Below are 14,591 nucleotides of genomic sequence, written 5' to 3'. Positions count from 1 at the left end.
TAGCAAACTGCAGACGAGCAGGAATGTTCTTTTTGGAGAGCAGTGGCTTTCTCCTTGCAACCCTACCATGCACACTATTGTTGTTCAGTGTTCTCCTGATGGTGGACTCATGAACATTAACATTAGCCAATGTGAGAGAGGCCTTCAGTTGCTTAGAAGTTACCCTGGGGTCCTTTGTGACCTCACTGACTATTACACGCCTTGCTCTTGGAGTGATCTTTGTTGGTCGACCACTCCTGGGGAGGGTAACAATGGTCTTGAATTTCCTCCATTTGTACACAATCTGTCTGACTGTGGATTGGTGGAGTCCAAACTCTTTAGAGATGGTTTTGTGACCTTTTCCAGCCTGATGAGCATCAACAATGCTTTTTCTGAGGTCCTCAGAAATCTCCTTTGTTCGTGCCATGATACACTTCCACAAACATGTGTTGTGAAGATCAGACTTTGATAGATCCCTGTTCTTTAAATAAAACAAGGTGCTCACTCACATCTGATTGTCATCCCATTGATTGAAAACACCTGACTCTTATTTCACCTTCAAATGAACTGCTAATCCTAGAGGTTCACATACTTTTGCCGCTCACAGACATGTAATATTGGATCATTTTCCTCAATAAATAAATAACCAAGTATAATATTTTTGTCTCATTTGTTTAACTGGGTTCTCTTGATCTACTTTTAGGACTTGTGTGAAAATCTGATGTTGTTTTAGGTCATATTTATGCAGAAATATAGAAAATTCTAAAGGGTTCACAAACTTTCAAGCACCACTGTATCATTGGAAAGCCCAGGATGTACTCTTTACAACTCACCAGGATTCAAGTGAATAGCTTGAAAGAGTAAGAGGGTGTGTACATAAAACAAATGTCAACTACAGAGGACACAAGTCTATGGGTTGGTTCTCAGGAGGATATCTCAGGCTGCCAGTCAGTGTTGTCAAGTCAAGTCAAGTTTATTTCTATAGCGCTTTTAACAATAAACATTGTCGCAAAGCAGCTTTACAGAATTTGAACGACTTAAAACAGGGGTGCCCATAATATTTTGATTCGCGAGCTACTTTTAAAATGACCATGTTAATATGATCTACTTGGACTAGGTTGTTACCACTACTAGGCCTACTATGACTACTAGTACTGCTACTACTACAAATGGCCCTTTTCCACTACCCTTTTTCAGCTCACTTCAGCTCGCTTCAGCTCACTTCAGCCCGACACGGCTCGCGTTTCGACTACCAAAAACCAGCACGACTCAGCTCGTTTCAGCCCTGCTTAGCCCCTAAAACTCGCACCGTTTTGGAGTGGGGCTGAAGCGAGCCAAACCGAGCCGAGTGAGGTTGGGGGCGTGAGCAGACACTCCCCTGTGCACTGATTGGTGAGGAGGAGTGTCCTCACATGCCCACACACGCCCCGCGAGCGCGCTGAGATCTGTCAACACCGCAAACCCGGAAGGAGAATGATTACGAATTACGAGAATTTCTGAAGCCTTATGCGCCTCGCCTCATCTATACGCTCTTGCCAGTATCTGTCCGCGTTGTCGGTGACAACAAGCCACAGCACCAAGACCAGCAACACTAACGACTCCATGTCCTCCATGTTTATTGTTTACTATTCGGGTCGTGAGACTACCGCTTAAAAGATCACTGATGTCACTGTTTGCGCTGCTTAACGACATCACCTGACGTCCACCCACTTTCGCTAACTCCACCCAATGTGTCCACCCACTTCCAGCCAGCACGGTTCAGCGCGGTTGTAGTCGAAATGCAACTCCAACAGCCCCACTCAGCTCGACTCAGCACGGCACGGCTCAGCCCGACTCAGCCGCGTTTGTAGTGGAAAAGCGGCATAATAATAATAACAATAATGACGGCAGCATGGTGGTGTATTGGTTAGCGCTGTCGCCTCACAGCAAGAAGGCCCGGGTTCGAGCCCAGTGGCCGGCGACGGCCTTTCTGTGCGGAGTTTGCATGTTCTCCCCGTGTCCGTGTGGGTTTCCTCCGGGTGCTCCGGTTTCCCCCACAGTCCAAAGACATGCAGGTTAGGTTAACTGGTGACTCTAAATTGACCGTAGGTGTGAATGTGAGTGTGAATGGTTGTCTGTGTCTATGTGTCAGCCCTGTGATGACCTGGCGACTTGTCCAGGGTGTACCCCGCCTTTCGCCCGTAGTCAGCTGGGATAGGCTCCAGCTTGCCTGCGACCCTGTAGAACAGGATAAAGCGGCTAGAGATAATGAGATGAGATGAGAATGAACTTTTTACGACACTACAGGTATTAATTCAGTCCTGTGTTTGCCAGGTTCCAGCACTGTACTTTATTTATTTCTTTATTTATTGTGCTGAATGAATCTATCATGCATGAGCAGACAGACAGACAGACAGACAGACCCATGATGACATCATCACCAGACCGGATGGGATGGTGTGTATTGTAGTGTGTATTGTAGTGTGTATTGTAGTGTTTATTGTAGTGCCCGCCGTGCGGGGGGTTTTGCGGTAGTTTCACTTTAAGGGCTCGCGCTCACTCAGAGAATCGCCATTGTTGGCTGGAGCTCGCGCAGATGAGCAGCAGCGATGCTTCCGCCGCCGAACTGACATCTTTATTTCCGTTCCCGGTGCTGAACAGCAGCCTCCCGCTGCGCGCTTTATTATTACTGCTATTATCATTTTACTTTTTTTTTTTGTTTAAGCTGTTTTATTCCCTGTCGATATTTGCTGAGGCGACATGAGAGCGCGTGAGTCTCCGGAGTGAAAGCGGAACGGTTAGTCGCTGACAGTCAGTCCCGGGTTCCGTAACACCGTGCTTCCGTCGTGACTGAGGAGGAGAAGAAGAGGAGGGAAAAAAATAAAAGCGGAGGGGAAAAAAATACACCAGCGATCCTATTTGCAGAAATTCTGAGCGTTTTGGAGTTTGAAGGGGATGTGTTCAAGGCAAGAGAGGATTCAAAAAGACGTCGACATCGTTATCGAGAGGTGCCAGGCGGAGAAAGACTGCCTTTTCTCGGGTGAGTTTCCACCGCCAGCATCACTGTTTTTTCTTCTTTTTTTACTCAATAAACATTCACAGCTTTCTCCTTCGCTTCACCCAAACAAACGCAAACAAGACTTGGACACGGTTTGCACCTTTTGCACCTGTATTTCTTCATCTAATTTAATTAATATAATACTATTTTAGTGCAGCTCATATTCCCACAACACACACCCTGTTAAACGCGTCGTGCACTGTGTAAGAATGAAAGCCGTCTCTTTGACGTGATAATAAAACAAATTGTAAAAAGCATGAGTAGGCTATGCTGTGTAAATATTAATTAGGCGAGCTCTTCCTCAATATCCGATGACAGCGGAAACCCCTCGTGATGTTGCCATGGAGACTACACTTGTTGAGAAAGACCGTCCACTAGTGACTAGTCTGTGTGCATTTATAGATTTATATACACACACAGATTTAATTTCACACTTATATTTCATTTCCTGACATGCTTTTTCCCCCTGCCTGTTTTCAGATTTTCGATTCACTGACGCCACCTTCACGTTTACCTACTCAAAAGGATCGAAAAGGTAAAAAATTCCATCCATCCATCCATCCATCCATCATCTGTAGCCGCTTTATCCTGTTCTACAGGGTCACAGGCAAGCTGGAGCCTATCCCAGCTGACTACAGGCGAAAGGCGGGGTACACCCTGGACAAGTCGCCAGGTCATCACAGGGCTGACACATGCCCCTTTTCCACCAAAGCAGTTCCAGGGCTGGTTCGGGGCCAGTGCTTAGTTTGGAACCGGGTTTTCTGTTTCCACTGACAAAGAACTGGCTCTGGGGCCAGAAAAACCGGTTCCAGGCTAGCACCAACTCTCTGCTGGGCCAGAGGAAAGAACCACTTACGTCAGCGGGGGGGCGGAGTTGTTAAGACCGACAACAATAACAAGACCGTGAAAGATCGCCATTTTTAAGCGACGAGAAGCAGCAGCTGTACAAATGCGAAGTCATCCATTATTATTGTTGTTGTTGTTGTTGCTGCTGCTGCTTCTTCCGCGTTGTTTTTGCTTCGATATTCGCGCCAAGGTTTATGCAAACGTAGCGACGTAACTGACGTATACAGAGACGTAATGACGTATACAACGACGTAACTGACATATACAGCAACGTAATGACGTGTCTTCTCTTAGCACCGCGAGCGATGGAAAAGCAAACTGGTTCTCAGCTGGCTCGCAAGTTGAACGAGTTATGAACCAGCACCAGCACTGGCCCCCAACCAGCCCTGGAACTGATTTGGTGGAAAAGGAGTATGTGTCTATGGTACCCCTTTTCCACCAAATCAGTTCCAGGGCTGGTGCTGGTTCACAACTCGTTCAACTTGCGAGCCAGCTGAGAACCAGTTTGCTTTTCCATAGCTCGGGGTGCTAAGGGGAGCCACGTCAGTTACGTCGCTGTAGACGTCAGTTACGTCGCTGTAGACGTCAGTTACGTCGCTGCGTTTGCATAAACCTTGGCACGAACATCGAAGCAACAACAACACGGAGAAGAAGAAGCAGCAACAACAATAATAATGGATGACTTTGTGTTTGTACAGCTGCTGCTTCTCATCGCTTAAAAATGGCAACCTTTCGCGGTCTTGCTATTGTTGTTGGTCTTAACAACTCCGCCCCCCCCCACTGATGTAAGCGGTTCTTTCCTCTGGCCCAGCAGAGAGTTGGTGCTAGCCTGGAACCGGTTTTTCTGGCCCCAGAGCCAGTTCTTTGTCAGTGGAAACAGAAAACCCAGTTCCAAACTAAGCACTGGCCCCAAACCAGCCCTGGGACTGCTTTGGTGGAAAAGGGGCAACAGACAACCATTCACACTCACGGTCAATTTAGAGCCACCAATTATCCTAACTTGGTATGTCTTTGGACTGTGGAGGAAACTCACACGGACGCGGCGAGAACATGCAAACTCTAGACAGAAAGACCCTCGTTGGCCGCTGGGCTCAAACCCAGGACCTTCTTGCTGTGAGGCGACAGTGCTAACCACTACACCACTGTGCCTCCCAAGGTTAAAAATAAATAAATAAATAAATAAATAAAAAAGTAGCCTCTGATCACATTGATTGTAATTCTATGTTAGCATCATGACACAATCGTTGTTACACTACACGTCAGGCTCGTTTCTGGGTACTGAAAACACCAGAAGCTAAGTCAGGTTTTCCTGGGGCTTGTACTTTTAGAGAACTGAAGGCAAATTTTTTATGATCAAAATGCTGCTTATCTCATTTTATTAAATATAGGAACGCATTTTTGATCGCTGTTTTGTCACTGCTATAGCAAGTTATGAGTGTTTGAAATACGCTGTGTAATATATCAGTCCATATGTTAAAGCAACAAGATTGGTTGAGACCAGTGCAAGACATCGTAGGACGGAAGTAAAACGTACAGCGGAAATCAAAGCGACCAACATCTGCCAACGTTGTCAGAAGACGCGCGCGCCCTCTTTCGAATGCTGAAGCCGGAAGTTTTGTTTGTTTTGATAGCAATCGGGAAAGTTTGAAAAAAATAGGCAGTAATCGTCATTTAAACTCGTTTTTGTGCAATATTTCGTTTGGAAAACAGTTTTCAAAATGGCGGCACTGACACCTGGCTGACACTTGACGTTTCGAAGTTTCGTGAAGATCGCGCGGATAAGCGACGCCTGCCGTGGGCCAAACAAACTAAATTCAACATGACTAAAACCCGAATAGGCCGATAAGCATCATATTTAATTGCAATTAGTTGCCAATACGAGTCACGAGATCAGGCGTTCTCAGGGTGGTATGGCCGCAAGCTAGTTGGCCTAGTGGTTAGCGTGTCCGCCTCTTGATCAGGAGATCGCGAGATCTACTCACGGTTGGGTCATGCCAAAGACCATCATAAAAATGGTACCTACTGCCATCTAGCAAGGCACACTGCAATACAGATGCGAGTGGGGAGTCAAACTTTCACGATTACCAGAGGACTAGCCCCTCACTGTAACCCTAGCTATGTAATAGGTAAGAGGCCGAGGGCTACGGAAACAGGGATTGGTGCCATCCTCTGCGCCACATGGTGTGGGATAGGACGAGTCATGATATAAGGTTACTAAAACCGAAAATGTAATTGAATAACACGTTAATTAAGAAATAAAGCAAGTTTAAAAATGACTTCAGTTCTCCTTTAAGGGAGACTGGCCTAAATAGGTTGGCGAGGTTATATCTAACATTACAAGATAATATTATCACGCATACAGGCGGCACAGTGGTGTAGTGGTTAGCGCTGTCGCCTCACAGCAAGAAGGTCCGGGTTCGAGCCCCGTGGCCAGCGAGGGCCTTTCTGTGCGGAGTTTGCATGTTCTCCCCGTGTCCGCGTGGGTTTCCTCCGGGTGCTCCGGTTTCCCCCACAGTCCAAAGACATGCAGGTTAGGTTAACTGGTGACTCTAAATTGACCGTAGGTGTGAATGTGAGTGTGAATGGTTGTCTGTGTCTATGTGTCAGCCCTGTGATGACCTGGCGACTTGTCCAGGGTGTACCCCGCCTTTCACCCGTAGTCAGCTGGGATAGGCTCCAGCTTGTCTGTGACCCTGTAGAACAGGATAAAGCGGCTAGAGATAATGAGATGAGATGAGATTATCACGCATACACTTTCAAAGACTATGACATCTTTATTACAGATTTTTGCACTCCTCTTTTTAAATTTATGTCATTCAGTTCAGTTTTTGTCTCTTTGTTATGAAGTTATCAGCAGAAATCAGTTAGTTGGAAAAGATGTTTTTTTCCATGACCTTCTCAGTCTCTAGATCATATTTGAAGAAGGCAGTATATACGGTAACAGACATGTGAAGATTAATGGGAAGATATTGGCCAAGCAATCTGGAAAATTTAGTCTGAATATTACAACTGAAAGGAGACAAATACTGTCCGGAGGATACAAAAGACACTCGAGGCAGTTACTAGAGAATATGCTGTATATATCACAGATATACTTATATACTTGTAACAACCTAATAGACGAAATATTCTGTTGCTATAATTTAAATTTCTGTCACCTAAGGGAATGTAAACGTTTACTTGTACCTACCCGGTAATGAAACTCCATAGAGCATCTCTTTCAACTTCAATATCTGAATTTGTGTTCTTTCTTGTGTTGGGGTGTGCAAACTTTTGCACTCACTTCTGTCTATCATAGACACCCTTTAAAATCTCATTCACTCTGCGTTAGCTTCTCAGAACACTGGACTTTTTTGTTGTTGTTGCTCTTTTTAAACTAAACTGGACTGGAAAACCTTTGACACCGCTTGATTATCTGTGGCTGTAGATTTCACAGTGAGCCGTTGGATCAACCTTGTGTGCAAAACTGTCAGAACAAAACTATGCAGAGATTAAATGTTTGATGTCAGGATGAGGGCGAAGGTTAGCAGCAGTGTTTCCAACTTGGATTTGTCATTAGATTTGGTGAACAATCACTGATCACCATTACTGTCAATGGACAATCACTGTTCACTATTACTCTCAACAGCCAATCACTAATCACCACTGCGCTTAATGGCCAATCACTGATCACCTTTACTCTCAATGACCAATCACTGATCTCCATTACTCTCAGCAATGAATCACTGATCACCATTACTCTCAATGACCAATGACTGATCACCATTACTCTCAATGACCAATCACCAGTCACCATTACTCTCAATGACCAATGACTGATCACCATTACTCTCAACAGCCGATCACTGATCACCATTACTCTCAACAATCCATGACTGATCACTATTACTCTCAATGACCAATCATGGGCCACCATTACTCTCAATGACCAATCTCCGGTCACCATTACTCTCAATGACCAATCTCCGGTCACCATTACTCTCAATGACCAATCACCGGTCACCATTACTCTCAATGACCAATCACCGGTCACCATTACTCTTAATGACCAATGACTGATCACCATTACTCTCAATGACCAATCACTGGTCACCATTACTCTCAATGACCAATCACTGATCACCATTACTCTCAATGACCGATAACTGATCACCATTACTCTCAATGACCGATAACTGATCACCATTACTCTCAATAACCAATCACTGATCACCTTTACTCTCAATGACCAATCACTGATCTCCATTACTCTCAGCAATGAATCACAGATCACCATTACTCTCAACGACCAATGACTGATCACCATTACTCTCAATGACCAATCACGGTCACCATTACTCTCAATGACCAATGACTGATCACCATTACTCTCAACAGCCGATCACTGATCACCATTACTCTCAACAATCCATGACTGATCACTATTACTCTCAATGACCAATCATGGGCCACCATTACTCTCAATGACCAATCACCGGTCACCATTACTCTTAATGACCAATGACTGATCACCATTACTCTCAATGACCAATGACTGATCACCATTACTCTCAATGACCAATCACTGATCACCATTACTCTCAATGACCAATAACTGATCACCATTACTCTCAATAACCAATCACTGATCACCTTTACTCTCAATGACCAATCACTGATCACCATTACTCTCAACGACCAATGACTGATCACCATTACTCTCAATGACCAATCACCAGTCACCATTACTCTAAATGACCAATCACTGGTCACCATTACTCTCAATGACCAATGACTGATCACCATTACTCTCAACAGCCGATCACTGATCACCATTACTCTCAACAACCCATGACTGATCACTATTACTCTCACTGACCAATCATGGGCCACCATTACTCTCAATCACTGATCACCAGTACTCTCAACAACCAACCAGTAATCACCATTGTGTTCAATGGCCAATCACTGACCACCATCACTCTCAGTGACCAATCACTGATCACCAGTGTTTGTCTCACTCACACAGTTCGTTGTTCTTTGTTTTAAACTATATTCCTGCTTTATTTAGAAGAAATAAAACCGAGTTATTCAACCCATAACTATTTCCTTAATGTCTAATTCCCAGTTCATTATTAAACCTGCTTGGTTTTGTCTGCTTTCTCAATAGAACTTATAACATTTTGTTTGTGGTTTGTGATGCCATGACTAAAGATGACTTTTTGTTCTTCTCAGAAAGCTCTGTCCTCATGTGTAAATATTGTAAAAGCTATTCTAGTAATACCAGGTTGGTATGACCGAAACAACTGCAGGAAATTAAAACAATGCGGAAATTAACCACACATTTTTATCACAACCATCAACTCTCATTCTTTCACTTTGTAGTTTCACACCTACACACACACACACACACACTGGTGATTTTTTTTTTTTTTGCCATGTGGCGCAGTGGTCACATCTGATGTGCAGTGTGACTACAGGTTCATTTGCTTTATTGAGATAAGTACGGAGCTTTACGATGCTGGTAACCGGGGCATGGTGTGGTGTGGTGTGGTGTTTTGTCTGGACACTTGTCTGTGATGAGAGGAATAGTGATGAAGCCGACTTGACTTGATTTGACTGAATGAAGAACAAGAACAACAACTCTTTATTCATCACACATACACTTAAAAGTAGACAGCCTTTCAAGTCAAGTCAAGTTTATTGTCAAATATGCTATACATGCTCGACATACAGCACAGATGAAATATCAGTCCTCTCTGACCCACGGTGCAAACAGGCAATGCAATAAATAAAAATAGAATAATTGAAAAAAACAAACAATATAAACAGTATAAACACTCTAGATAGGAACTAGACAGACTAAACACACAAACAATATAAACAGAATAAATAAACAGTATAAACACTAGATAAGAACAAGACAGACTAAACACTCAGACAATATAAACAGTATAAACACTCTAGATATGAACTAGACTAAACACTCAAACAATATAAACAGTATAAACACTCTAGATATGAACTAGACTAAACACTCAAACAATATAAACAGTATAAATAAACAGTATAAACACTAGATAACAACAAGACAGACTAAACACTCAAACAGACAATATAAACAGTATAAACACTCTAGATATTAACTAGACTAAACACTCATACACACACACACACACACACACACACACACACACACACACACACAAATTGGTACAATAACCAAACAGTCAAGGGCACTTGAGGTATAGCAGGTAAACATGAAACATGAAATAAGCAGAATAAACAAACTAGCAGCTGTTAAGGTGAGGTAGTGCGGAATAGTGCAAATGGGCGAGGTAAAGTGAGATGTGCGGTCCCTGAGTTCAGTGTGTTAATGAACGATGAGATGTATGTATATATATGTGTGTGTGTGTTGGGGGGGACTGTGAGGATGACATGTCAGATGCTGAAATTTGGTCATTGTGATATACGTTTATTTCTGTAATTTCAAAAAAAAATAAACCCAGGCCATTCTGTGGCTGGGAAGTTATTTAATTTGAGGGGATTCCCTAGCAAATAATATGCATGAACTCGCTCGCTTTGCACAGTCAAGTAGACAGAGGAAGTCTGGTGTGCAGGTTTACCTTTCAGCGTCGTCTTCTTCTTCTTCTTCTTCTTCTTCTGGGTTTTATGGCAGCTGGCCTCCACAGTGTTGCATTACTACCCTCTACAGGTTTACATTTGACCGTGCGCTGACAGTTCCATCATTCTGTCACTAAACGAACAGCTGATCACACCGAGGTGCCCGCTGACCGCCAGTATTTATTAGTTTGGTTCTGCGTTTCCTTTCCTTCGCAACATAACGTCTTTTTCGTCTCGCTTTCTGTTACTGTAGTCGGTCTTTCACATTTCATTCGCGTCCTCCATTTTCCTCTCCTGTTTCAGATTCGTATCCCACAATTTCTTGCGGGGCGGCACGGTGGTGTAGTGGTTAGCGCTGTCGCCTCACAGCAAGGAGGTCCGGGTTCGAGCCCCGTGGCCGACGAGGGCCTTTCTGTGCGGAGTTTGCATGTTCTCCCCGTGTCCGCGTGGGTTTCCTCCGGGTGCTCCAGTTTCCCCCACAGTCCAAAGACATGCAGGTTAGGTTAACTGGTGACTCTAAATTGAGCGTAGGTGTGAATGTGAGTGTGAATGGTTGTCTGTGTCTATGTGTCAGCCCTGTGATGACCTGGCGACTTGTCCAGGGTGTACCCCGCCTTTCGCCCGTAGTCAGCTGGGATAGGCTCCAGCTTGCCTGCGACCCTGTAGAAGGATAAAGCGGCTAGAGATAATGAGATGAGATGAGACAATGTCTTGCGTTAACGGGGAAAGCCCACCACGTGATCCATGACGTAGTCTCTTGTATTGTGTCACGGCGAAGCAAGAAATAATAGCGGAGAATGTAGGGCCACATGGCCTTAAATTCATTAATTGATCTATTTAAAAAACGAATAAAATTGGAAGTCTGTGATTCGAATTCAGTAGCTTTCAGTCCACTAAACAAAAATAATTGCGTGTCGGGGAGAATTCTTTTAATGACCTAAACCTGAAAAATCTGAAAGTCAGTCTACCTTTAAGCAGAGTGAAATTCCTCCTCTGCATTTAACCCATCTGAAGCAGTGCACACACACATGCACACACACGTGAGTGATGAGCACACACACACATACCCAGTGCCAATGCTTTATGACCAATGCTTTGTTCCTTCTCATAATTAAAGGAGACTAAAAAACAAAACAGAAAGATAGCACCTAGTCATTGATTTTGTGATGTTCTAATAAATAGCCTTCTAAAAAAAACAAAAAAAAGGTGCTTTTTCAGCTTTGTAAGTATTGCTGGGTAACACATACAGTCTGGCTGCCAGGTGAAATCTGATCCAGAGTCTTTCCCTCTGTCTAATGATGCATGTCACTTTGGAAAATACCCTGCAGTCTGTCAGTTCAGTCTGCCCGTGTGGTTTCATAGCAACCGCTTGGCGTTGGGTTGGCAGCACACGTGTCTGCTCTTGTTATAGATCGAGAATCAGCCTAATTATTTGAGTGTGGGAAACACTCACCATAGAGCAACTTTCATAGGTATTCGGCTCATGGTTTACACACATGTCATGGCGCTCATAATTCGGATTTACAGCGCCCTCCACAATTATTGGCACCCCTGGTTAAGACGTGTTAAAAGCCTTAAAATAAATTCACTTTTTATCGCAGAAGCATAATCTCACACTGAAAAATTGTAGAAAAATGTAACCCTTAACTCAAGTGAATTAAAAAATAAAAATAAAAAAGAAATAATTATATTTCATAAAATCACTTGTTCCAAAATTATTGGCACCCATAATTCCTAGAAAATAAATGTAATTGAAGGATTTCTGTCATTTCTACTGTAGTTTATAAAGTTGATCAGAGTATCTAGGAACCTTTAATTAGTAATTCATCACATCCTGTTTCCCTGGGGTATAAATATGATGTGACACAGAGGCCTAGTTCTCTTATCCACTCTTCAACATGGAAAAGACAAGAGAACACACCATTCAAGTAAGGCAGATGTGTGTCGACCTTCATAAGTCAGGCAGTGGCTACAAGAAAATAGCCGCTCGCCTACACCTGCCCATATCTACAGTCAGAGGAATCATCAAGAAGTTTAAAACAACTGGAACAGTGGCAAACAAGCCTGGACGAGGATGCAAGTTTATCTTGCCACCACGCACAGTGAGGAGGATGGTAAGAGAAGTAAAAAGTTCTCCAAAGCTCACTGTTAGAGAATTGCATCAAAGAGGAGCATCTTGGGGTCACAAAGTCTCCATAACAACCATCAGGCGCTATCTACACGCCAACAAGCTGTTTGGGAGGCATGCACGGAAAAAGCCTTTTCTCACTTACAAGCATAAACGTAAACGTCTGGAGTTCGCTAAGCGGTACTGGGACTTCAACTGGGACTGTGTGTTTTGGTCAGATGAGACCAAGATAGAGCTTTTTGGCAACAAACACTCTAATACATCACAAAAGATGAGTATGCGGTAAAGCACCTCATGCCCACTGTGAAGTATGGGGGAGGATCGCTGATGCTGTGGGCCTGTTTCTCTTCCAAAGGCCCCGGGAACCTTGTTAGGGTGCATGGCATCATTAACTCTTTGCAATACCAGGACATTTTAAATCAAAATCTGGTGGCCTCTGCCAGAAAGCTGAAGATGGGTCGTCACTGGGTCTTTCAGCAAGATAATGACCCTAAACATGTGGCCAAATCTATACAAAAATGGTTCACCAGACACAAAATCAAGCTCCTCCCATGTAGGGCTGTGCGATATATCGAATATACTTGATATATCGCCGAAAATTCTGTGTGCGATACATAAAATTATTATATCGTAACTATCGAGTATTTTATGGTCATCTTCCGACTTGCGTTCGTTTCGTGTTTGTTGTGTTTGTTTAAAACATTTCCCTGGTGGTTTTCTCCCTGTCCCTCACACAGTAATGTGAGAGGCTGCCTAAGGGTAAAGAAAACAATAACGTCACACACTCGCCAACCAATCCCGGGTGACATCTCGGTGCTGAAAGGAACTTCCGGGAAGATTTTCTAGTGTCGGTTGTGTTGCCAGATTGGGCAGTTTTAAGTGCGTTTTGGCGGGTTTTGAACATATTTTGGGCTGGAAAACGTCAGCAGTATCTGGCAACACTGCCAGCGGGAAGATTTCCTAGTTCCGGTTTACAGCGCTGACTCAGTTCGTGCAATCGCTGGTGCTGCACAGGCTACCGTGTAAGCTCTGTCAATTTCAGCAACAAATTAAAAATGGAAGTGGACGAATTGGTTCCTAAAAGAACTAGTAAGGGGTCAGTCATCTGGCGTTTTTTTTGGATATCGCGAGGAGGACGTGGAGCAGCAAATGCCAGTTTGTAAAGTGTGCAAAAAAACCCTGTCATCACGAAAGGCAGCAGCTGGAATTATACACATCTGAGAGGCAGAGCCAGAAAACATTCAGTTCAAAAGTGTGCAAAGAGAAAAATGATGTTTTGCAGATCTCTCTCTTCTCTCCCTCAATCTCTCTCTCTCTCTATTGTGAATGTTCCAGTGGTTCTCAGTAGTCAGGTTAATAGCTTGGAGGTCTATTTTTTTTTTTAATAATTTAATGAATGAGCACTTTTCTTATTTAGGCTAAATGTCTCTCTCAGTGTTGAGCTTGCACTTTATTGGTTTGAGCTCTGAGCAGCTCTGTATTGTGTCGCCCCTTTGTTGCAATTTTCAAGATTGTTTTTGCAGTTTGTGCCACATCTTTGTTGAATAAAAATAGTCTTATTTCAATTCAATTGTGATTAGTCACCAACATGAAAATTTAAAATGTGTTGTTGAAAACCACCTGTAAAGTTAACCAAGAATGTTATTTAATCTGCAGGGATTGTAGTGAAAACAGTAAAGAGTAAAAGTTAGATTTCATGGGGTCCTTTAGAGGAGATTTAAATATATCGAGATATATATCGTATATCGTGAAATGAAGAAAATGTATCGGGATATTCATTTTTTCCCATATCGCACAGCCCTACTCCCATGGCCATCTCAGTCCCCAGACCTCAACCCAAATGAAAACCTGTGGGGTGAGCTGAAGAGGAGAGTGCATAGGAGAGGACCCAGGACTCTGGATGATTTAGAGAGATTGTGCAAAGAGGAATGGTTGAAGATCCCTGTCTCTGTATTCTGCCATCTTGTGAAATGTTATAGGAGAATATTAAGTGCTGTC

The 14,591-nt window shown here is 43.4% G+C and overlaps 1 protein-coding gene across 1 annotated transcript in view; it reads left to right on the top strand.

Moving 5' to 3' along the window:
• Positions 1-2,387: 2,387 nt before the first annotated feature.
• The window catches only part of parp8 (poly (ADP-ribose) polymerase family, member 8), a 141,116-nt gene continuing 128,912 nt past the window's right edge, over positions 2,388-14,591 (top strand). Inside the window, exons 1-2 of the mRNA XM_060907274.1 lie at positions 2,388-2,998; positions 3,497-3,551. Of these exons, the coding sequence (XP_060763257.1) occupies positions 2,914-2,998; positions 3,497-3,551 (140 nt within the window). The 5' untranslated portion in view covers positions 2,388-2,913. The remainder of the gene's footprint in view (positions 2,999-3,496; positions 3,552-14,591) is intronic.

The sequence above is a fragment of the Neoarius graeffei genome, chromosome 24 (genome assembly GCF_027579695.1).
Source record: "Neoarius graeffei isolate fNeoGra1 chromosome 24, fNeoGra1.pri, whole genome shotgun sequence".
NCBI classification, from domain to species: Eukaryota; Metazoa; Chordata; class Actinopteri; order Siluriformes; family Ariidae; genus Neoarius; species Neoarius graeffei.
The sequence above is the reverse complement of the archived record's forward strand: the minus strand, read 5'-3'. Positions and strand labels throughout refer to the sequence as shown.